This window comes from Anarhichas minor, unplaced genomic scaffold (genome assembly GCF_050575085.1).
Source record: "Anarhichas minor isolate MPS153535 unplaced genomic scaffold, ASM5057508v1 ptg000004l, whole genome shotgun sequence".
NCBI classification, from domain to species: Eukaryota; Metazoa; Chordata; class Actinopteri; order Perciformes; family Anarhichadidae; genus Anarhichas; species Anarhichas minor.
Window position 1 is genome coordinate 14,606,008 of NW_027466450.1, and position 23,036 is coordinate 14,629,043.

The window sequence follows — 23,036 nt, forward strand, 5'->3', positions numbered from 1 at the left end:
TATTGGCCAATCAGAGAAGAGCAGAAAAAAAACGAACCACCAATCAGACAAGCCCACCAAGCCGGAGGGGGCGTGATTTCTCTGGGCGGAGTCTGCAAATGTGGCTCACTGATTGGTCCGAGATATATAGCGCTATACCGCCACACAGACTGGAGATTCATTGATTCTGAGTGATTACTTAAAAATTAATTTTGTGTAATCCCCTTTCCACACTCTTACATGACCCTTTATAAATGGGTTATTTGTATTACTACAAAATCTAATAATTGTCAAGTAAAATATGTCTGATTAAGATAATATAGTATAACGATAAGATATAAGCTTTATTTACTAAGTGTATATACTAGAATTAGAGATCAACAACATCATTTGTCAACCTTAATATTCACTTGAAATTTCACTTGAAAAGCATTACTATTTCATCAGTATTTACTGCACTTTCTGCAGGGAACACAAAACATAATGTGTTTATTTATCTATTTATCTGGTATTTCAGTGTGCAGAGTTATCTATATCGTGGTTCATTACCAGCCATGTCTTCCATTCATTCTCATGAGGCTACATTGGGGAATTTTTTGAGTGGTTATTAGTGATTCTTGAGTAGACAGTGAATGATGTGGAGACCACTTATTAAAGGCCTCTCTGATACTGGCCATATTAACTTGTCATGGGGCCGTAGGGCAAAGATTTGCTGTGAGGCTCTCTTTATCCCCCACCAGAAACGGGGATGGGCGTTTTGTTAATATCAATGGGATAGTGACAGTCCTCAGTCACCAACAAACTAAACTCACAAAAGTAGTGAGATCTAAGGGGTGGATTTTATCCTTCAATAAAAACAAAGAGAAAAGGGTTTTAATTTGTTGCTATTTGGATACTAGGAGTATCACATTCTCTCCTTAGAGCTGATGAAGAACTGAAACTATATGATGATGATGACCCCTAGAGCCACTATTGAAGAGTGCAGTCTTATTACTTTTCATTTATTTATCTATTTTTCCCTTTAATTTAGTTTATTACATTTTTTTGTTTTTGTTAGATGCCTGAAATAAGGTCTGTGGTTAACACTTCAAGAGATGGGGTTGAGTTATATCACGGTCTGGGACAGGTTACACACACACACACACACACACACACACACACACACACACACACACACACACACGTTTTGGATTTGTTGGTTCTTTGGTTTGGTTTTAAGTTGTGCTGTGAGTGATTAGCCATACGTTGATAGAAAATACTCTATGTAGTCTTACTGTTGTATCCTATGGGGGTGTGTATTACATATGTTCTCTTCAATATTGCATTTGAGTTTTTATAAAGATGGATGAATAGATAAGAGACATGTGGAAGTTGTGTTTTGATGTGAACATAAATGTGTTGTCTGAGTGCCTTCCTAAGTGGAAAAGAAAAGCAAATAACCTGTGTGACATTAAAACATAAAAACATCAACTTTGTTCGTACCAGCAAGGATAACCTTCGTGTGACACACTGGGCCTCTTAAGAGGGGGGTGTCTGTCTAATCATTGGTCTGACCTGTTATGCACAAGTGTTTTTTTTTTAATTATTCAAATGCATATTCTATGGTGAGTAAATAATCAATTCCTTCTGATCTGTGCTCTGTGCCAAGTTCACATTAGTGTGGTGCAGAAAGAGGCTGGAAACTGCAGCTTCATTACATGTCCATAGACCCAGAGACTAACATGAACTCCTTTACATTATATGGCCCCATGTTTTTTGGTGTGTCAGTTAAATGGAAGTTTACAGGACCACACATTGAGCTAGTTATGGCCTCAAGGTCTGGGCCCCTGGGGAAGTTTCCTGTTTTGCAAAGTTGGTAAACCTTGCTCTCAGGGTTCCCATTAAAATGTTATATTATTCTGCATTTCACTCAGTAAACTTAAGCAAGATTGCAGTTGTGCAGTTTTTTACCCCTTAGTTTAACTACAATGCCACGGAGCAGTTTTGAGATGTTTTCAACAAAACTGACCATCCGGCACACTAAAACATCCTCTGCTGTGCTTTCTTGAGGGGAAACCTTCACTTATTGTTCCTCTTAAAGTCTGCACATGGTCTCGTAGTGATTCCTGAATGTAATGCTGTAATGTAGCGCTGGGCGATATGGAGAAAATCAAAAATCACAATATTTTTTGACCAAATATCAATGTCGATATTGCAACGATATTGTGGTTGACCATTAGTGCTTTTACAAAATATTTACACCATGACAATTTTAGGAAACAATCATCAATAATGTAGATATAATGACAAGTGGGTACAGACAAATAATAAAACAGCTTTTTTTTCACCACAGTCCTGATACAAACAATATTTATGTGTTTTTAATCAAGACATAATACTATTTCAACTTATACTATAAGATAGTCCTACTATTCGTATCTAAGTTTTATATTTCTTCTCCATGTGGGGAAAAAGGAACACGAGTTGCGCTGCGTCACCAGCAGATGGCAGAATCTCACTGCGCAATAAGAACCGAACGGCTTCCTGATATCTCCAACTGCTTGAGGCCATGTGGTCCTGAGGAGAGGCGAGGAGCTAGCGGAGGAGTCGATCATGTTACGGTCCTCCTAGGAAATCTTAAAACCAATTCCTCATTCTCACATAGTTCATTCCACATTCATGTAGAACTCCGGGAATTTGAACGGGCACTGCAACATGCTGTAAAGTGGGATTCTTGTGTTTTACTCTATGAAGCCGTGACTTCAAAAGACGCTGCACGGTCTTTGCTTTGTGAAAACTGCGGACTTTATTTATTCGATCAACGCTCATTGGATCTACTTTTTCTTTCACCCAGAGACGTCCACATCAGGGGGAAATGCCACTGGCTTCCAAAACACCGTCTCTTTGTTGTCTCCCAGCTCCAGTTTGAAACGGGACCAGAGCTTGGCAAGACCTGGGAGGCGTCACGTGACTCTGCATCTGCTCTCAGTTGTGGCACGATAACCACGGAAGAGGGGCAGAGAGAGAGAGAGCGTGAGAGTGAGAGAGAGAGAGAGTCGAGGAGGAGCTTGCAGCGATAAGATTCACTCCACGCGCCATCAGCACCAAAAACTTACAGTCTACCCATCCATCCTCACAGCTCTCTCCAGCGCACTTGCTTTCTGCGAGCGCACACTGGCGTTTTAATTATTATAATTTTTTCTCCAACCGTCGGAAGGTGCACAGGGGCATCCCCACGGTTAATACTCGCTCTCCGCTTGGTTGATTATGGTCACAACCCCCGCGGTGCCAAGGTGGAGTCACCGCGCGTATCTCGGATCGGTGCGCTTCTCCAGGGGCTGGGATGCGCACCGGGCACCTCTCGCTTCCTGCCTAGTTTCGGGTCTGCGCAGGAGTCAAGCGCGGCCCCGGGGCGCCGAGGCAGGAGGACCCAGTCCACCCGGAGCAGGATGCCGGTGATGAGAGGGCTGCTGGCCCCGCAAAACACCTTCCTGGACACCATCGCCACCCGCTTCGATGGCACCCGTGAGTAACAAACGGGAGCCCTCCCGTGATCCTCACTACACACAGTTCAGATATCTACTTCATGTATATACATGAGAGAAGAATACAAACTGTATGGGAGCTGCATGCATACAGGAATATTCTGATGCAAGTTTAAAAGTTATACAGATTTTCACCCTGTAGTAAGGACACATTTACTGAGAAGATATAGTGTGCACCTGTCTGAGCTAGATGGGCTACATACAAAGAAGCACAAATAAACAGTGTTCAGTAAGTTCCACAAATGCATCATATTGGGCTTTCAACAAACAGTATTCTTGGTCTTCTGCTGGATCGCAGTGTGGTGATGACCAAATGTTTTCTAATAGAAGCATGCAATCAAAGGCGTTGAGAGACTTTGCCAGCTGTGATTTTTGCCTACTGTTGTAGTTTTTATGACCAGAGACTTCCTCCAGTTCCTTTGTGCACCACTGTGTCCATTTTGCACACATGTCCAGGCTTCACTCTGTATCGTCTCTTTTACTCCACCAGTCTCACCAGAAAGGTTGCAGATCAAACTCAAAGCTTTTGTGCCTCACTTCCCCTGAGATGAGTCTGTTGTATTCTGAGCTCCATCATAACACACTTTATAGCAGCTGAAATGATGCTGGAGAGAGAGAGAGAGATGATATATAGAGATTTCTTTCTTTTTCTTTGGCAAGGGTGTCTTGTGAACAGATGCGATGAGCAGCCCGTGTGTGTTTGGGCCCATGCTGGGTAGGTGGGCGGGTGAGAGATGCTTATCTCGCGCTTGGTATCGTCTGCACTGATTATTCAGGGCGATGGGAGTCTGTGAGTGGGGCGAGCCAGTGTCTCCCCAAAACCAGTTAAGCCTGGCAGCATGATGGAAAAGATTAGTCGACCGTGCATCATGCGTGTCTCCTTAAGGCAGATCCCGATCTCACTCAAGGTTTTTTTCCAAGTCCTCTCCTCTACTAACTACACTGACAAAACACAGAGGCAATGGTGCCTCTCCCTTTTGTCCACAGGACATCTAAATGCTCCGACTTTGATATGCAAAGTGAGTTGTTGCTGCTGGATCTGCTGTTAGGGTAAAAAGAAAGTAATAGCTTCTCTGTGCTGTATATCCTTAATCCTCACACTCATGTCTCCGCAGTTATTAAGTGCCATATGACAAAGAGGCTCCAAATAATTCAGGTCTACACTATAATCCTATAGTCTGCATTCATGCCCCCCCCCCTCACTATGCTCGCACACAAATACAGTAGGATGGAAATGATCATGTTTTGTAGATCCTCTTCATGTCTAGAAGTGGTCCGAGCCTAGCTATTTTTCTTTCACTGGCTAAAACAAAGGCCTTCCATTTGCCGAGGTGCTGATAATTACACTTCTCCAGCAGTACATGTGCAGTCATTGTAATTAACTCGCGTGTGTGTCAAGAATTCATCGTGGCCTTTCTGCTTGTCAGAGGAGGAGGAGGAGGAGGAGGAGGAGGAGGAGGAGGAGGAGGATGAAGAGGAGGGGGGGGGGGGGGGGGGGTGAAATGAGAGGTTGTGGGGGTGGGGAGGGCGGGAGTGTGTGTGCATGATGGGAGAATGTGGTGTAGCTGCTCTGGTGGGAGGAGGGGGGATATGAAGCCGCTACGGGTCTAGTTGTGATAAACATGCAGCTATGTGGGCTTTTTTTCATTGTTAAATGGTGAGATATTCGTATATCACATTAAATCAGACACTTGAGGGAGAATGGAGGCCAGGTGTGTGTGTGTGTGTGTGTGTGTGTGTGGGGAGGGGTCAAATGGCAGTCATGATTACTTTAAAAAGCCACTCATCTCTGCCAGATGCCGTACCTAGAAGCACTTCATCTTCTTTTAGTCGCTTTGGTACGGAGTCAGATCAGTCTCGATATCAATGAACGCACACAGGATTCACAAATGTGTTTTATATATAAATGCGGATAAAAATAATAAGAAAGCCAGATTCACAAACATATTTATTTTCATCTGATGCACACGAATACTTTTTGGTTTTGAATACGAGTAATAGAAATCCACAAATATATGCATTTAAAAGGATTTAAAATTTTCATCAAAAACATTGTTGAACCTGCATTTACAAACTACTTGCCATGTGTTTTGTTTTATTAGACTCCCCTGACGTCGTTCGATGCACAAATGCAGAATGATCTGTAGCCAATCGGATGTTTCCTTCATTTTCAAACAAGCACATGAGCACAAGCACATCTGCTTCCACGTGTCACTAATAACTTTTTACACTGTTTTCAAACACAACACCTAAGTAGCGAAGGCGGGAAGTGTGCACACCCAACCCTCGTTAGCTTCAGGTGCAAGGACAACATCAACGTCATACGGTGGAAAAAGAGACTGCGCAGTGAAGTCTTTCGGCTCCAACAAGGTCTTTGATCAGCTGATGGAGAACTTGCTGATATACTGAAGGACTGTTTGGATAAATGCTGAGGAACTTGTGCATTTCAATCAATTAGTCTATCAACAGCTGATAACGCTGTTTAGTTTCCCAGCGTTGTGGTGGAAGCGTAGCGCCCACCCTCCGTTTCCCTCCCAGGTTAACGCTGTTAGCTTCGTCAGCACTGTTTGCGCTGTTGGCTGCGAGCAGCCAGCTCAGCCGTCGCCATGTTGAGAGCCGCGTGGAGGCAACAGATGTGCTGCCAATCGAGCACCTTTTGAGTATTGACGTTAAGCGCTGCATCACGTTGCAGTTTTAAAGTCACAGCTTCTGAATCATACACTTGGAGAACGGTTATTATTTATAGACCGGTCTCATGACGAACGCTGTAGCCAACACCTCTTAGAACAGCAGGAGAAAAAGAACACACACACACACACACACACACACACACTTTGGAAATGGAACAGTTGTAAGTCGACCGAGCACCCTGCAAATTTCTTTTAATTTCTGTTCATTTTGCAATCAGTGAATTCATGCAGAGGTCTCATTAGAATCATTATTTTATACTTGCTAATATGTGAAAATTACAGTCTGGAGGAAACTGAGGAAACAATGAGTCATCTGAAGACTTCATGCACAGTTCAATCAATGCTCATTTGCCGCTGTGCTTCCTAAAAAAGGCAACAGCTGTGTGGGACTAAACGAGTCAATTGGACCTATTAATTGAGTGGGTCTTGGCTTGGTCCTAATCAGGTTAGGGCCTGAGCTCTGCACATCACGTGGACATGTCTGGACCAGCACTCTGCACAAGCTGCCACCAGCCTGCTAGCACCCACTCCTACTCTCAGCCTTCATTTTTAATCCAAAAGGAGATTTAGCTGTATGGCAAAAGGCCAACACAATGACAATAAACCTCCTAATTGTAGCGTCATCGTAGAAGGCGTAGCCCAACCTTTGCTGATCAAGAAAGAAAATGCTTTTACGGAGAGCGTGTACAATATCAAATTTTCCATGAGCCCCTTATTTATCTGACACAGCCTGGTGTCAGACTGTCTCTTCCCCGTTACTCTGTTACACCTACACTGTTTTAAGAATAGAATAGAATTAAATCTGCTGGGAAACTGATGTCTTTACGTCTCACGTTGCCAATTATGCACAAATGTCCGGGATTTATAGAGAGATCCTACAGTTGAACGTGTTACCTGGACTGATGGATGGATTATATGTTAAGAAAAGCAGATAAACCCATATCTTACAAGAATAGAGATTGCACTATTGCACCATTTTTACATTAAAGATCTTTCACTTGCATCTTCCCAGCCTTGTCACACATAATACTCACTTCGCCACAAAGCCCATTTGCTCCAGTCTCGGATAAGTTTATTCTGTCTCTCTGTAAGAGCTGAGAGAACTTAAACGATCTTACTTCCCTCATCCCTCACTGCTGCGTCCCTCCTTCAGTCTTCCATTAGTCTGTTCCCACCTCATGATATTCACCTGATTATGTGCGTGCGTGTGTGCAAGTGAGAAAACAAGTGTACACGGCTCTGGGCTGCAGGGAGACAGACTGTCACCACTGAGTGTGTGCATCTGTGTGCATCTGTGCCTGTGTGTGTTTGACAGCACAGATTAGCGTTGGAGCATTGTCGTGTCTCAGGTGTGTGTTTCCCCCGTGGTGCTTTGTGCATAAACCCCCCCCCCCCCCCCTCGGAACCGATATAATGATGGGCTTCATAATGGCTCGGCCCGGCTCTGTCACTTTAGGAGTTAACCATGCTACCGGCCCGCTGCGATGCTTTGAAGTAAACGGTTGTGTCAGCATGGCCACACGTTCACAGGGACGATGTTAATGTTTAGCAGGTCCGTCTTCACTTACTTTCAGCTTACTTTTGCGTGATGCTAATTAGCACTAAGCTAAAGCACAGCTTGGTATCCATGTTGATACTGACGTTTTATTTAGTTCAAAGCATCGCAGCGAGCCGCTAGCATGGTTGACTCTTAACCTTTTTAATCGGTGGCTTGGCATAAAGTGACAGAGCCGGGCCGAGCCATTATCAAGCCCATCATTATATCTGTTCCTGCCTGCAGAAGCCGGGGGGGGGGGGGGGGGGGGGGGGGGGGGGGGTTCTGTACAAAACTCCATCCAGTACAGTAGATGTGGAGATATTACAATCTAGAGACACATCACACAGATCAGAAAGTCTTAACTTAATGGTGGCACAAGAGGGAAAGTCAGAGAAGATTTCATGGCAATCTGTCAAAAATGTGTCTGTGTTTCAGCACAGACCAAAGTGGTGGACGGACCAACAGGCCGACACTTGATTTTGAAAAAGGAGAGCAACGATTTTGATCCCCAGCTACTTTTATTGACTATGAATCAGGGCTACAATTGCACAGATGAGAGGGAGAGAGAGAGGAGGTAGGTAGGAAGGTAGGTAGCAATAAGGGGTTGTAGGTAATGAGGGAAGTAATAAAAGCTGTGTGGTGCATTCAAGGCACGGGCAGATGTGATCAAAATGGGAATAAGACTGAAGGCAGAGAGACGGACAGATCAGGGTTTAAGTAGAAATGTATCTCGGTCGATAATGGTGGCAATAATTATAAGTAAGAGTGTTCATAATGGATCCAAAATATTATAATTACAACAGATTACAATTGGAGATAAATTGGAGGGATTTTAAAAGAGGACCATGACTTTACTTGAGATTCTCAGGCAGAGACTTCGGTCACTTTCAGCCATTCATGTGAACTGAACTTATGTTGTTTTTACTCCCTTCTGTGCACTCAGTGACCTGACATGGCTGCAGGTACTCACTCTCCACTCTTTCCTGCTGCTGGTCTCTACTACCTCTGCAATAAACTCTGTGACACACATCCTCACCTGCAGGAATCCACTGGAGACTCACATGTGCCACATTGCACTGCCTGCATAATATATCTCACCAAGTTACACGAGGCCCCGTCTATTAGTCATGAGCACTGTGATTGGGACGGCGAATTATTAAAACCATCAGTTAGACGGGCACGCTCTTCAGATCATTTATAATCAGGAGAGCTCTCAATTATATGAGCTCACTTCATTATATCTGAATTCAACAATCTCCTCTTTGCACTTATGCTGCACCCGCAGTCAGATAATAAACGATGAGAGAACTCTGCTCACTTACTGAATCAGGTCTTGGATCATTTCCATTCTCCAGACACAGAAAAGGCTCCCAGAGCTGAAGGCCTACAGGGTTGTTTTCTTCTTTCGTGCTTAGAAACACATGGCCACTTTTGGGGATATTACATACTTACATTAATATGGAGATTCACCCTAACCCTTAACCATTGACCCAAAAATCCTCTTGTCCCCAATTGGACAAGCCGTTCTCATTTAACTGGTCTTTAGTCTGAAATGTGTCCCTGAAGGTGACCTAAGTTAGGAACACACACGCATGCACATAAACATGCACACACGCGCACACACACACACACACACACACATGCACACACACTCTCTCTGGCTACAGCCTTTCTGAAGGCAGTGGGTTGGTTGAAATCAATAGCTACCAAAACAGTCATATATTATTTACAATGGCAGTCTGTTTAAAATAATCAATATGGATGCTTTCACCACCCACCTGTTAGTGACTCAATAAGGCTGACATGGTGATTTCTGAAAGAAACATGTGTAGTGGCTTAAAATGATTCCTAAATATAGATGATCAGGCCTGGAGGACTTGTCGCCTTTTTAAATATTTTTTTTTACTGGGCTGCTTTCTTTCTCTCCATCTTTATTTGTTTTGAAAAAGATATTCCTTAAATACCCATTTTCCTGATGAAAGTTTTAATTTCATATTTGAAACATTAAAATCACTTCTGCATACCTCAAAAGTGTTGAGAGCCACATAAGCAGACAGGGGTTTGAACAAAGAACGCAGCAGGAAAATGTTGGCTCCGGCCAGCGGTCGGTGCTTGATTTTGGCTTTTTCATTTCACAGCTAAATGATAACTAAAATATGTTTCTGAAAACCTTTTGAGGCGACAAATAGGCAGTGCAGGAACAAAATCTTGTTTCAAAGTTATTTTTTATAAAAGTTGCCAACTGCGGCTTTCATGTTCTTTTAATTGTACATTTTGTACTTGCGTTAATGAGGTCAACTTCATATCATACATTCCTCACTTTTATTGTTCTGTAAAAGGCATTTGTCTGCAGCTTCCCTGCTGTACTGATGGTACCTATCAAAGAACACAAAGGTTATGAAACTGAATAATAAGTCTGCCGCCAATTGAAAGACATTTTATAATAGGGCTGAGTATCCAGGCAGCGCTACAGGGCCTCTTGAAATGAGGAAAATGGATGTCAAAATGTCAAAATGTTTTTGTCAAGTGCAGTTGCTTATTTTAAACCAGCAGACCTGTGTTGGAGCCTCTGTTTTTTACTCCAGCATTGTCAAAAGCATAATTGGAGCAATTTTTCAGTTGTCGTGAGGTAGAGAATGCACCATGAGCTGACAGGTCCGCCGAGGGAAGCAGAAAGAGACGGGGGGGAGAGAGAGAGAGAGAGAGAGAGAGAGAGAGAGAGAGAGAGAGAGAGAGAGAGAGAGCGAGAGCGAGAGACAGGTAGAAGAAGCACACAAAGGCAGAGAAGAAGACAGAGCTAGAAATAGAAGCCACACCAGGCAAAAGTGCAGGATGAGCCGGATTGAGCCCGGGACTGTAATGGTAGTAAATGAAAGTGATGAAGCCTAAGCGACAGGGGGTACATTAAGGCTGCTCTGAGCTAATATGTTCCAATTGGAAGCAGATGAATCCGAGCTCCGGCTGTATTAGGCCCCGGGACTCACCAGTGTCATAGAAAGGGCAGAGGGAACAGCTATTAGATTGTCTTTCCTTGGCAAATTTCCTAAAACCTATTTTTCTATTTTGCCTTGTTTAGCCAGATTTGAGTGCCAGCTCAATTATGTGTACAAATTCTGAACTGCCTCTCCCTAAATCACAAGTAAATGCATCAAAAGACTTTACTATATTAGCTGTGGTCGCTATGGCTGTTATCTTGAGAGGCAGCTCAATATTCACAGTCCTGCAGTATTTCCACAAGCACACAATTATATTACTTTGTTGGATTTAGAGCAGGTTATTACAGCAAATTACTTATTATTATACGAACAAATATTTTTGAACACAATTTTATTGCACCACACACATGAATTTGTGATGTATGATACATTAAAACGTGTGACCTGTAAAGATACACGATATGGCCAAAACTATATCCACATACTTATCTTTATGGAATGAGATGCCTGCACATTTTTGGCCGTGTAGTGTAAATCTCACATCTACTTTATTTTCAGCTTTGTATACATTCTTATGTGACGAACCTCTAGAACGCACTAGAAACGAAGGAGCAGACACAGCCGGCTGCTTTGAACTAGACGCTGTATGATGTGTGAGTCAATGCGCCACCGACCTGCACAGATCAGAGGGCGTTTCCATATTCTCTCCTGCAGGATGCCAAAGTTCATGTCTGGCCGCAGCCATAAGAGCGACACGCTGTACAGAAATGAGATGCTGTGGGATGTACAGCCCTCTGAAGTCACCAGATGGAGCATGATGCTCCCAAGGGCATCCTCCTGTCTCTCGGGTAAAAATAAAAAACAGTAATGCAGCCAAACATACAGTACAGCACATATGGATACACAGCCCTCCTATAGCCATCGGATATCATTCTGTCAAAGACGCAAATATGTGCATAAACAAGGACGAGAAGAGGACACAAAGTCCCGACGAGCTCTGTACTTTGAGAAGGAGAAAGAAACGTCTGAGATGATCAGAGAGCTGGTCCGGTGACAACAACTACTGCTGTTCTCAGCCTCTGAATAATCGAACTCACCGGAGTTCCATGCTCAGTCATTTTCTGTCCGTGCACATAATTAAAGAGAGAAAACAGACGTTTCAATTAACGCTTGCATCATTAATAAAGTGTTTTGTAGCCAGCTCCATCCGTGGTTCAAGTGACTTCTACATCATAGTTATCTGAAATCTGCCAACGTGGATTTATGATTGCAGCCTGAATCAAACATGTCATTGCCAAGAAATGGTTTTATTTACTTCAGCTCTGTTTACTTGCTAGCAGTCGGCACAAGTTTGGGCACCCTTTCAAAGTTTTAGAAAAGAAAAGCCTGCATGAGTTAGGAGTAACGGATGACCTTATTGTATTCAAAATGTTTTCTTATCTTGAAGGAGCATTGTGTTGGAATTGGAAAAGAAGGATATCTCAAGCAGCCTGATTGAATGTAATGCACAAGGCAGTGTAATACATACAGACCCCCCCCCCCCCCCCCTTTTTTCCCATTTAAATTGGTAAAGCCTTGCTAAGGGGAAAAAATAGATAGTGGCATATGGGGGAGATGAGAGTTAAAGGTGGCGCAGGGCAGTTGGAGTCGCTTCAGTCAGTCAGCCAGACAGTCAGTCAAACAGACACTGTGTCAGAGCCAAGTGACCCAAACAGGACTTGGCAGCGAGTGCTCGGGGACTGTCGCTCTCTACCTCCAAACCTGCTCGCTGAAGACAGACGAGACACCGAACAGCCTTTTCAGAGATTACCGCTGTGGAAGTCTCAAAGCACCTTTTAATCCATGTTCTTGTGTGTAAATGGTCACGCTCATATTTATTAAACATGTGTGCATGTCCATTTGTTTGTTTTTGGATTGGTAGATGACCATCGTATTGCATCATTAGCCCGGGCCACGACTCCCCGGTTTGCCATCTCGTCCTGCTTTTGTGTAATTTTAGCAAATATTGACTTTGGAGAAGGCGACGGGTCTGTCTCTCTTGTCCAGCATCAAAAGGCCAGTGACAAAGCAATGTTCCAATAAAGAAAAACAATGCTGTTTTCCATGGCAGGGCACTGGGAGAGGCAGGTGGTCAGTGAGAGTGTGCCGTAAAAAAAGAAAAGCATCAGATGCACCTGTTACTGGACAAGACAGATTGGCTTGACTTGGCTTTACGAGGTCCCAAAGACATGACCCCGAACCAATGTTGTTCTTTTGTGTTTCTGAGCCTCTTGTATTGTCTTCATCTCTGACTGAGCGGTCTGTGCTTTAGTCGCTCACCCAGAATGTGTTCACATTATAAGGAAACACATGCTGAGGATGCAACGGAACGGTATCGTTGCGTGGATGTCCCTGGTTGTTTTGAAGGCAAAGGTGTTGAGAGCAGGTGGCAACCTCCGGTTCTGAAGAGTGAAGCCAATGCTGAAGTGCTTTAAACCTGCGTTATCTCTAATAACCAGCAGGGGGCGACTCCTCCGGTTGCAAAAAGAAGTCAATTGTATAGAAGTCTATGGGAAAATGACTACTTCTCACTTGATTTATGGGTTATACACTGTTAGTAATATCAGTTGCCTTTCATAAAAGGAAGACGGGGCTTCATTTAAGTGTATAAATATTTGCCTTTATCCTAACAGGATTATGTAAATGTAGGTAAATTAGCAGCCATGGTGCCGTATGAGTCTTATGCTACATCTTCCTCCTACTGGATAAAGAAAAATAGAACGCCAGTTAAAGTCAGAGTTGCTACTTGTGAACTCGGTGCAAATCCGTCTAACCGGACTTCACGAAGAAGCAGTTGTCTGAAGTCACACAACGATTAGCTATATATATTTTCCTTGATTTAATTAAAATAATACATACTATCATATAGTAAAACCCGTTCTGCATGTAAATTGAGGTCAAAATATGTCGCCATGTCGTCGGGTAGCTGGTTACGCTCAACAATCTCTGAAAGTTATCGTCTCTGCACAAAAGTTTTTTGGTAAAACATAAAAAATTGTGGAGGTTACACTGCTGAGAGTTAAATTGTGCCAAAGAAACGTTTGGCGTTGCACACCTGGAACGCTTGGAGGTCGGAAGTTGGAAATTTGAATTGATAGAATTGCGACCTCCGAGTTGTCTGGAGCGCAGCATTACTCTCAGGAATTTATATTATTCCTTCTCGTTCCCCTTTTATCCCGTTAGCTCCGGGGAGAAGCAACAGTGACTGACTGCTACTCTTAACGCCACAGCTCTACACTGCCAAACTAATTGGCTGTATGCACCCTTGTTTGGGTGCTGTGTGTGTGTGTGTGTGTGCGTGTGTGTGTGTGTGTGTGTGTGTGTGTATGGCTGGCAGCCGTTTGCATTATTGCCACCATTCTTAATATAGCCGGCAAGATTACACAATTATGGCACGGTGTCAAATTGATGAGGGAGACTTTTACGCATGATTCTCCCTCAACTGAATTGTTGGAGTGCCACAGGGCTTCGTGCAGTCAATTAGATTACAGCGTGATCATTATTAAAATGCCAAACACGATGGTGTGTTAAGAATGTTGCTTATTTGGAAACGAGGAGGGAAAAATTCACTTCATCTTCAGGTTTGGGGACTGACGGATTCGCCGCCGGTTTGACAATTGATCCCACAACAATCAATCCGGCTGACCTTTGACCCTGAAAAATGTCAAGGCTCGCTTGGCGTCCAATGACCAGCAAGTCCGAGAGAGAGAGAGAGAGAGAGAGAGAGGGTTGACATTTAATTCAAGTATTGATTGTTTATATACTTGTGTGTGTGTGTGTGTATAACCGCACAACAAAAGGATTCAGGCAGCTGCTGCATTGACTGTGAGGACAATGATGGAGGATAATGACCGTGTTTATTTAGAATCTGTACATTATAATTTTACAGCTTGTTAAAACTCTTGTTAGCTCGCCAGCCATTTTAGCTCCTGCAGCTCTGCCCACACTATTTCCTGTCCTGTCTGGTTTTTTGCCACATCGCACGTGTAGATTTTGCATGGCTGCTTCTGGTTCCACCGCACCATTAGTTTGAGAATCGCCTGATTTGACTGCTTTGGAGAGATGATACTGAATAACAGCTTCTCAACAGGAGGTCTTGTTGTGCTCCTCTCTTTCTGATAGAGCCGACAACTTTAGGGGCCGATTATGCAGCCGCTGCCATAAACACCTGTGGTTACAGTTTTTTGAATAAATTAAATTGACTTGACCACACAGTATGAAGCAGAGTTGTGTTTCCTCTGCTACGCCTTTTATTTCCTACATGAGGAACACCCAGAGAAAAAGAAGAAGTTTAAGTATGAATCCACTTTTAAAAGTGCTATTCAGTTTCATCCTCAGGTTAGTTTCAAGTGACTGAAGCACAAAGAGCTGTGGTTACCTACAGTTTAGGACAGCAAACAGCCAATCGTGCACCAAAAAAATAAACAACATATCTTTTTGTTGCATTAGTGATATTTAAATAGTGCTGGTACAGTCAGAACTGGAACCAGACAATGCTGCTGCTGGTGTGCGTTTACTGGCTTCTGCAGACCACGGTGAAGCAAATTAAGACGCTTGACTGTGTGGTGAAAAGTCCGACTAGCCCGTCAACATCACAAACAAATGTGCAAATTGATTCGGCCGACAAAGAATCAGATGAACCTGAATGTAAAGCTGGATGGAAAACTGTACTGTACACTGAACTGATGGTTAATACACTCTGTGATTTCTACTTTATAGTTTAAATAAACAAGTGACAACAAGACGGGGCTAAATTAATTTGTTAGATGCGTAAAATGCATCGTTCATGCTGCTAAGTGTCATATATATTTCGTATCAAGATGTGTTTCTCTCAATGCAATATGTCAGGAGGAGATGTTGGGTAAACATGTGAGGAGATGAAATGGGAAGCTGGTCCACCAAAGACGGTAAAAAAAAGAATCCGCTTCGGTTTCTTTAGTGTGAAATGAGATTTGGCGACTTCTTCAACCTCTTGTGGAGCAGGAACACGAGCCTCTGTGTTATTTTTACTTATTTATCGAGTGAAGTGGTTCGAGACAACGGCTGTAAACGTGCTCCTGCATGTTTTACATTTGACAGGCCGTGTTTTACTGCCGTGTTGGTGTGACGCCGACCTTTTAAATCTTCACCTGCTTCTTCCTCAACTCATCCACAATTCAGAACACGGACGCCAAATTGTAATCTTCAGCCAATTTTTCAATCTTCTCTCTTCCACAGAGTGCACCTCTTCTAGTTATCTCTCATCAGGCTGTAGACATTATACACAACACATCCAGAAATGACTTCTTATCGTGTGTGTGTGTTTGTTGACATTACTTATATTGAGATTAAATTGCGAAGGCTACACTTTAAACGCTCACTGAATAGGAAGTGTTTAAGGAGCACATTTTTTGTTTGTGTAATAGCGACACTGAATGAAGGAAACGCTGATGCTCACACCATGTTGTTTGCGGAGATGCTGCACGTTTTGCACACACACAAATTTGCATTATGCTTAAATGAATACATTCAGGCTACACAAGGTCACAGCAGCGTCTCCCTCTCTCCTCTACACCCATACCATGTTCAGTCTTCTTATATTGTGATGTATGATTCTTTTCATAATGTTTGCTGTTGTCTTTTGATTTTTGAGCCGTTTTAAACATGTGATTAACGTTGTAAATTGAGACAAAACAAAAACGCAACAAAACTACTTGGTGAGGTTAAGTAAAACGTCATGGTATGGCTTGAAGTAAGTACGTCTGTCAGTCATTTAAAGTGACTACAAGGAACTTTCATTTTGCAATGATTTTGGCGGTCCCTGTGGACGGAAGCGGTAGTGTTTCCGAGCACCAGAGTCCCTTTTAGAAAACATCTCATTTTACTGGACCAGGTTCCGACAGTTTGACCCGGTGGCATCGATGCCGAGTGTTAAAGTAACTACCTAGAAACAGCTTCTCGCTTACTTATGTAGGTCATATAGAAGCATCAGCATTAAATTGAGACTGTATTATATAACCAGCTAAAAGTTCCTCACAGTAACTTTAAGTTACACACGTAAATTGGGTCAAAGTCCTGCGTTTGTTTGACCCATACATCCATGCCGGCCTCTTCCCTACATGGACATTGCACTGTATGGTGTCTTGCACTGTCTAAAAAATAAAATGATATACCAATTAACATAATCTTGCGACTTCTGGAGACATTTCGTGCAGCCTTTAGCTACTTCCAATTGAAAAGAGGTAGAGACGGCGTCGTAACAAAGAGAAACCCGAGGAGAGAAAGTGAAAACAGGCACACAGGGTGAGATGGATGGAGCAGACGTCGCTCGTCTTTGCAGAGCAGACGGATGGCCCAGACAAAACAAGTGTATGCACAGTTGACGGATCGGTCTGGATGGGAACATGAAATATTTAGCCGCAGTAAATGGAAGAGGATGCAGTAGGTTGTGTTCTCTGTCAAGCCATGACGGTCTTGACTGTTTTCATTTGCATCTATTATACTTAATGTTAACAGTGGCACCGGTCTATCCCGTCACTGGAACATTAGTCTCCTTGGTCCTCTTGTGTGTCGCTTCCAGGTCACCTGTCAGAGCATTGGCCCATTAGGTTTTGATGAATGAAGAATGGTCTCAGAAACGCAGTTCAGTTATGAGCCATGATAGGTTTCTTCTCCCCCTTTGGGTGCTAGCAGGCGCCCATTGTGTGAGGCAGAAGGGTAACGCCAGTGCCCGTGTCATGCACCGTGTGACCTAACCAATGCCTGGGTGATCAGCCATGATATGTGCGGACAGATGGGGAATACTGGCTGATATGGAAGGAGTTTTGTGTCACCACGTTTGATGAACTGTGAGCGATTCCCGTCCCGGTCTCACCACATGGCTTATGAATGACACGAGAATTTGTATGTCATTTAGCGTACAATAACACCGGCATTCTAGCTTTTTGTTTGTCATTTCACACCATGTAGTCTGTACTGACTGCTAATGTAAACGCACACTTTCCTTTCCACCAGGAGACGGATGTTCGAGAACGTTGTTTGCTCTTCAAAGTGTTTTTTACATAAAGAATAGGCCTAATGTATACTCCAGCAAAAGCATTTTCATGTGACGCCGGTTACAAGCAGTGCAACTTGACAAGTCGGTGACGCATTTTGAGTGAGAATGCGTCACAGACCAGCCTATCAAAATGATTGCAGACATCTTGAGGGTCAATTATTTGCTGTGCTGTACTCGAGTATTCCTCGTTGTGTGTTTCTTGAAGGTTGAGAGGATGTGCCGGAAAAACTTTCTTTCTCAAAGTTGAACATGAAATCTCACCCTGGTCAGCAGGTATGTGCACGGTGTCGCCCGTGTGCTGCGTCTCCTTGTGAATGTCACCGGATACAAACAGAGCAGGCATCTGCTCATGAATATCACACGGCTCGATGCTGTACCAGTTTACTTATCTGACACAGCATATACTATTCAATTCAATTACCATTTTTGGCTGCCAAAGATTATGAAAGCAAGATAATTGAGAGAAAATGATTATTCTGCCACATTTCGTTTCTCATTGACGCTCTTGTTTTGTCTTGTGTTATGAATCCAGTTATGAATTACTTGATGAGTTTATGATTGGCGGTTGTTTACAAGAGCACAAAGTTCTTCATTTAGCCTTTTTCATTTTGCTCTCAAAGTGCACCAGATGGATGCATTTAACTTTAAAATGTACAAAATGTTCTCCTTTTAATGTACAATGTCTTCAAAGTCATTAAGAAATTGTGGTAAAATATCGTGATCTCAACATTCACCAAAATAATGAATCAAAAACAATGATTTTTTGCCTACCTGAACCACCTTGAGCTGTCTCCTGCATTGACTGCTGTGGTGGTGGGATCCGGTTTCAGTTAATTTAGGTCATTATATTGTATATATGCAGATATTAGTTCAGGAATGAGGGTCATAATACATTCATTCATTGTCCTTCATGATCCCAACTGTCGCTGCTTCTCTGCAGAACACCAGCTTTCTTGCGTTGGCGTTTCCTTTCTCCTCCCTTGACGTCTCTGAGTGACTCATGCCAGATATGACCCGCCACGCATACACCGACATGGACTGGAGGAGCCGGGTGATCAAACCGCCAATCTTTGGTTGGAAGGCGACACATGCCACACATGCATGCACTGCTTCCGTCACTGACTTCGCTGATCTGCACACTCTATTGTTTGTGTTAACCTCCGTTTAATAAATTGTTTGGTTTTTACGTAGAACCTTGCGTGGACTCCCTCCTCGTCACATTCCCTGAGCCAGTTTGTGACATCTCTGATTTCCTGCTGTAATGGTTTCTCCCAGTAACCCGGTTCCTTGCATGTAAATATGGTCGATGTGTGACTCTGAAGCCAAATTCAAGCACAACTTCCCGCATCTCAGCAGCTCTGTGTGTGATTGTGATAGTGTGTGTGTGTAAGTGCTGCAGCTGTGGGCTGTTGAGACTCCGTCAAACGATTTATCAGGTCTGAAATGAGCGTCAAATAGCAAGCTGTCCAGTTCTGAGTGGTGCGCTGTCCACCGGCCTATTTATAAGTCTGTCTGTCCACTTCTCTCTCTGCCTTTATGAGCATTGCCAAAGTCCCGTCTGCCTTTCTGTCTGCCCATCTGTTTATCTTTTCATCTGGCAGTCCGTCCGTCCAAACCGTCGCTCTGTTTATCCCCCCGTCTATCCATCTGTCTGTCTCTGTCCAATTATCATATCTGGCTGTCAGTCGTACAGTCGTCTTGCTTTGTTCGTGCAGCGGTAATCACTGTGGCTGCATTGTGTGAATCAGTATTTCCAAGCACTTCTTTTATCCGTACAGCTTAATAATATCTTTGTTATCATGCACTTGATTTCTGTGTGGTATACATTTGTCTTTTCTCCACTGTAGTATTTATTTGGTGGATTTTATAAGGTCTGTGCGTATGAAAAAATCGTACAAAAACTAGGTTTAAAGGAGGCATGAATCTAAAAACATCTGTAAGAATCTTAAGAGAAAGATGTGCAGTATTTTCCTTCAATTTACTTAAAAGATGACATACATTTCAACAATAATCCAATATTATTTTATCAGTTGCACCCCAAGCAGCTTATTTAAAGGGAAATGTCACGTAAGGGTCAATATTAGTATCTTTTAATTCATTTCCTCAACCTTTTCTGCCGCACTGCTCAACTCCTGACGTGTTAATTAAGTGTTTTTCCTACAAACTAGCAGAACAAACTCCAGATCAGTTGCAACACTTCCAGCTCCTCTTGAAGGTGCTCGAGTCGTTCCTGGTCAAATCACACTTCAGCAACTGCAGGTTCATTAAAAAGAGTCGAAGGCTCATGCTGTGTTCATACAAATTTCAGGAGAAGTCAGCTATGAGATGAAAAAATAGTGTGAAATTATTTCCCCTAATGATGGCAAGAAGTTCAAGGCGGAGCTATGTAGAAGAAGCAATTCAATGTTTTCTTATCAACTTGACCTAAATTAGTATTCTTAAATTATCCAGACGACTCCCTGTAAACACAATTGTTTTTTTTAAACTTTAGGTAACACTTTTTGACTGTTGCTTTCCAGCTGAAATTATTTGTTCTTGTTTTGTTTTTTTTCGAAATAGTGGTGTCTTGTTATTCCATGTAGGATTGGCCAACATGTTTGGCATGACACAGAAATAAAATAAATGAATGAATGAATGTTCTTTTTGCTAAACACCTCTCTACTATATGAAGCTCCGCTATTTATTTATTTATTTAAGTACTTACTTAATAAGTAGAAGCCTCTCCTCGTTTTACAGGACATTAACGCACAAAACTGACTTCATTTTACTGCATCTAAAAAAATTGTTCTCCAAACCATGTTGTATAGTTTAGAAATAAATGCACTAAATTTGAGGATCTCATATGTTTTGGAGTTGTATAGACGGCAACATTTTTTGAAAGATGATTGTAAATTGTATTGTACAGTATGTATATGTATGTATGTATATATATATATATATATATATATATATATATATATATTATTATTATTATTATTTTAAACAGCTGAAATTGTCCCAATCGTGAGTTCTGAGTAAGATTTCTGAGAAACCAGAACAAAAAGTGAAAAAAATAAATAGACAAACTGGACTTTGGCCATATGAGTTGTTTTGAAATGATGGTTTGCTCCTCAGTCTTGATTCAGAACAACACAACAGCTTGCTCCATCACAGTGTTAACAGTTATTTTTTTTTATCTTCCGTTTTGTTCATGTTTCCCAACCTGTTATCTCCAAAATGTCCTCCGTATAGCCTCAGCGCTACCCCTTTAACTCTCAGTGATAACTTCTCCTCTGCATGTCCTCTGTCTGGCCCCCAGCTCGCCTGCATCGATTTGTCACCATATGTGTGCCTCCACCTCACCCCCTCCGCCTCTTATGCTCCAAGTCTGTTTTTGCCTTTTGCCAGCAAAGCTTCAAATTCTAAATACTCGAATCTCTGTCGTCCTATATGTTATGAATCTGTGAACTACGTGAACATCAATAAGGGACGTCTCACTGCAGTTTGACTGTGAGCTTTCTGTTCCACCATCGGCTTTGGTGTGAGTTCTTCTGGGTTTGTGTGAAGCGCCACATCTTTATTTAACACTTAGTCATTTCAGATGCAAAGACGGCCCATCTGCAGTACAGTTCAAGTGTTTATTTTTCTATTTCATTTATTTGTTGGCCCATGAAAACATAATGTTGTTAAGTACTGTATATGATGTGTACAGATATATATATATATATATATATATATATATATACTCTTTTACATACACTTTTACAGATGTTGGTTGTGCAGGAGAAGTAAGAAGCTAGAGCTGTCCTCGACCAAAGAAATTCTTAGTCGACTAACACACATACAATATCGTTGTCTAATTGATTAAATCAACAAATCTGTAAAACCATGGTTCCCCACAAAGAATCCCATAAAAGCACCACTTTAGATATTGTGTTGACAAGAGATGAGCTCACAAGTGTCTGGAAATAAATCATCCCCCGGTTAGCCCTCAGGGAAGCACTGTTAGCTCTGTCAGCACTGCTGCCGTTGTTCACACAGCCATCGTCATATTGAGAGCCATGTGGAGGCAATCCCTCCGTATTCCGAGTTGAGTTGAGTTCTACTGAAAATAATTGAGGTTTGAGACTCCGCTCTTGTGCAGCCTGTGTTTGTGTGTTTGTGTGTGTGCGTGTGTAACAGTATATGCGTGTTTTCTGTGCATACACCTGACTCAAATAACAGGACAACCAGTAAATGTGTTGTTGCCTCCAGAGTCTGTTAAAGAATGTTTCCTACACAAAATAGGAGCCGGGGAACAGCAACACAATGTAATGCATGTCTAAACAGCCGATAATGTGTTGGCCATGAGGCACATGCACTGTTGACCTTACAATTACATGTTGCCCTTTTCAGTAAGCAAGCAATTCAACCATAACCCAACAGCCTTACAACACACACACACACACACACACACACACACACACACACACACACACACACACACACACACACAGAGACAGCTTGACAATATGAATTACTTGAGCCAGAAAAGGAGAGCTATTCAAGCTGATGCCTGCCTACCTTCTCCCTCTCATTATTGGAAACAGCAGTTGCATATAGGAATTTTCTAGATCAATGACCAAAGTAATGAAATAGCCTTACAGACATCTACAGGGTCAATACAGCAATACATCAAGGGTCGATGTGGCAATGTTACAAAAGCATGAACGCACAAAGAGAGAAAGGGAGACAAATTGTTTTGGCTCCTAGAGAGTGTACTACCCCTCCTAAAGTATAAACGGTCCTCCCAACCTATAAAGCAAACGCCGGTCTTCCTCAATGATCAAAAAGGACAAGCCTACGTAGCAGTAAGATCTAGTTGTGCCCATTAGAAGCTAAAAACCTCACACCACCTCGATGCTTTCAAAGATGGCATAAAACACACTGGTGGAGCATCACCAGTCGAGTCTGAAAAGTGAAGCCAATGCACAAGTGTCGTAAACCTGCATTCCCTCTAGTGTCCAGCAGGGGGCGACTCCTCTGGTTGTATAGAAGTCTATGAGAAAATGACTCTACTTCTCTCTTGATTTATTACCTCAGTAAACATTGTAAACATGAGTTTATGGTCTCAATCTTTAGTTTTAAGTCTTCTTCAATACAGCATGATGTTCATTCAGTAAATGATGGTCCATTTAGTTGTCAAATAGACCATAAAGCGGGTACGCTTTAGGGCGGGCTTACTGTGATTGACAGGTCGCTACCATGCAGTTGTCTGGTCTAAGAGTTGTCCGTGTCATCATCTTAGAACTTTAACCCTTTCACAATATGTTTTCA

The 23,036-nt window shown here is 42.5% G+C and overlaps 1 protein-coding gene across 1 annotated transcript in view; it reads left to right on the top strand.

The window, feature by feature from the left end:
• Nucleotides 1-3,407: 3,407 nt before the first annotated feature.
• The window catches only part of kcnh3 (potassium voltage-gated channel, subfamily H (eag-related), member 3), a 97,489-nt gene continuing 77,860 nt past the window's right edge, over nucleotides 3,408-23,036 (top strand). Inside the window, exon 1 of the mRNA XM_076110312.1 lies at nucleotides 3,408-3,483. Coding sequence (XP_075966427.1) covers nucleotides 3,408-3,483 — 76 coding nt within the window. The remainder of the gene's footprint in view (nucleotides 3,484-23,036) is intronic.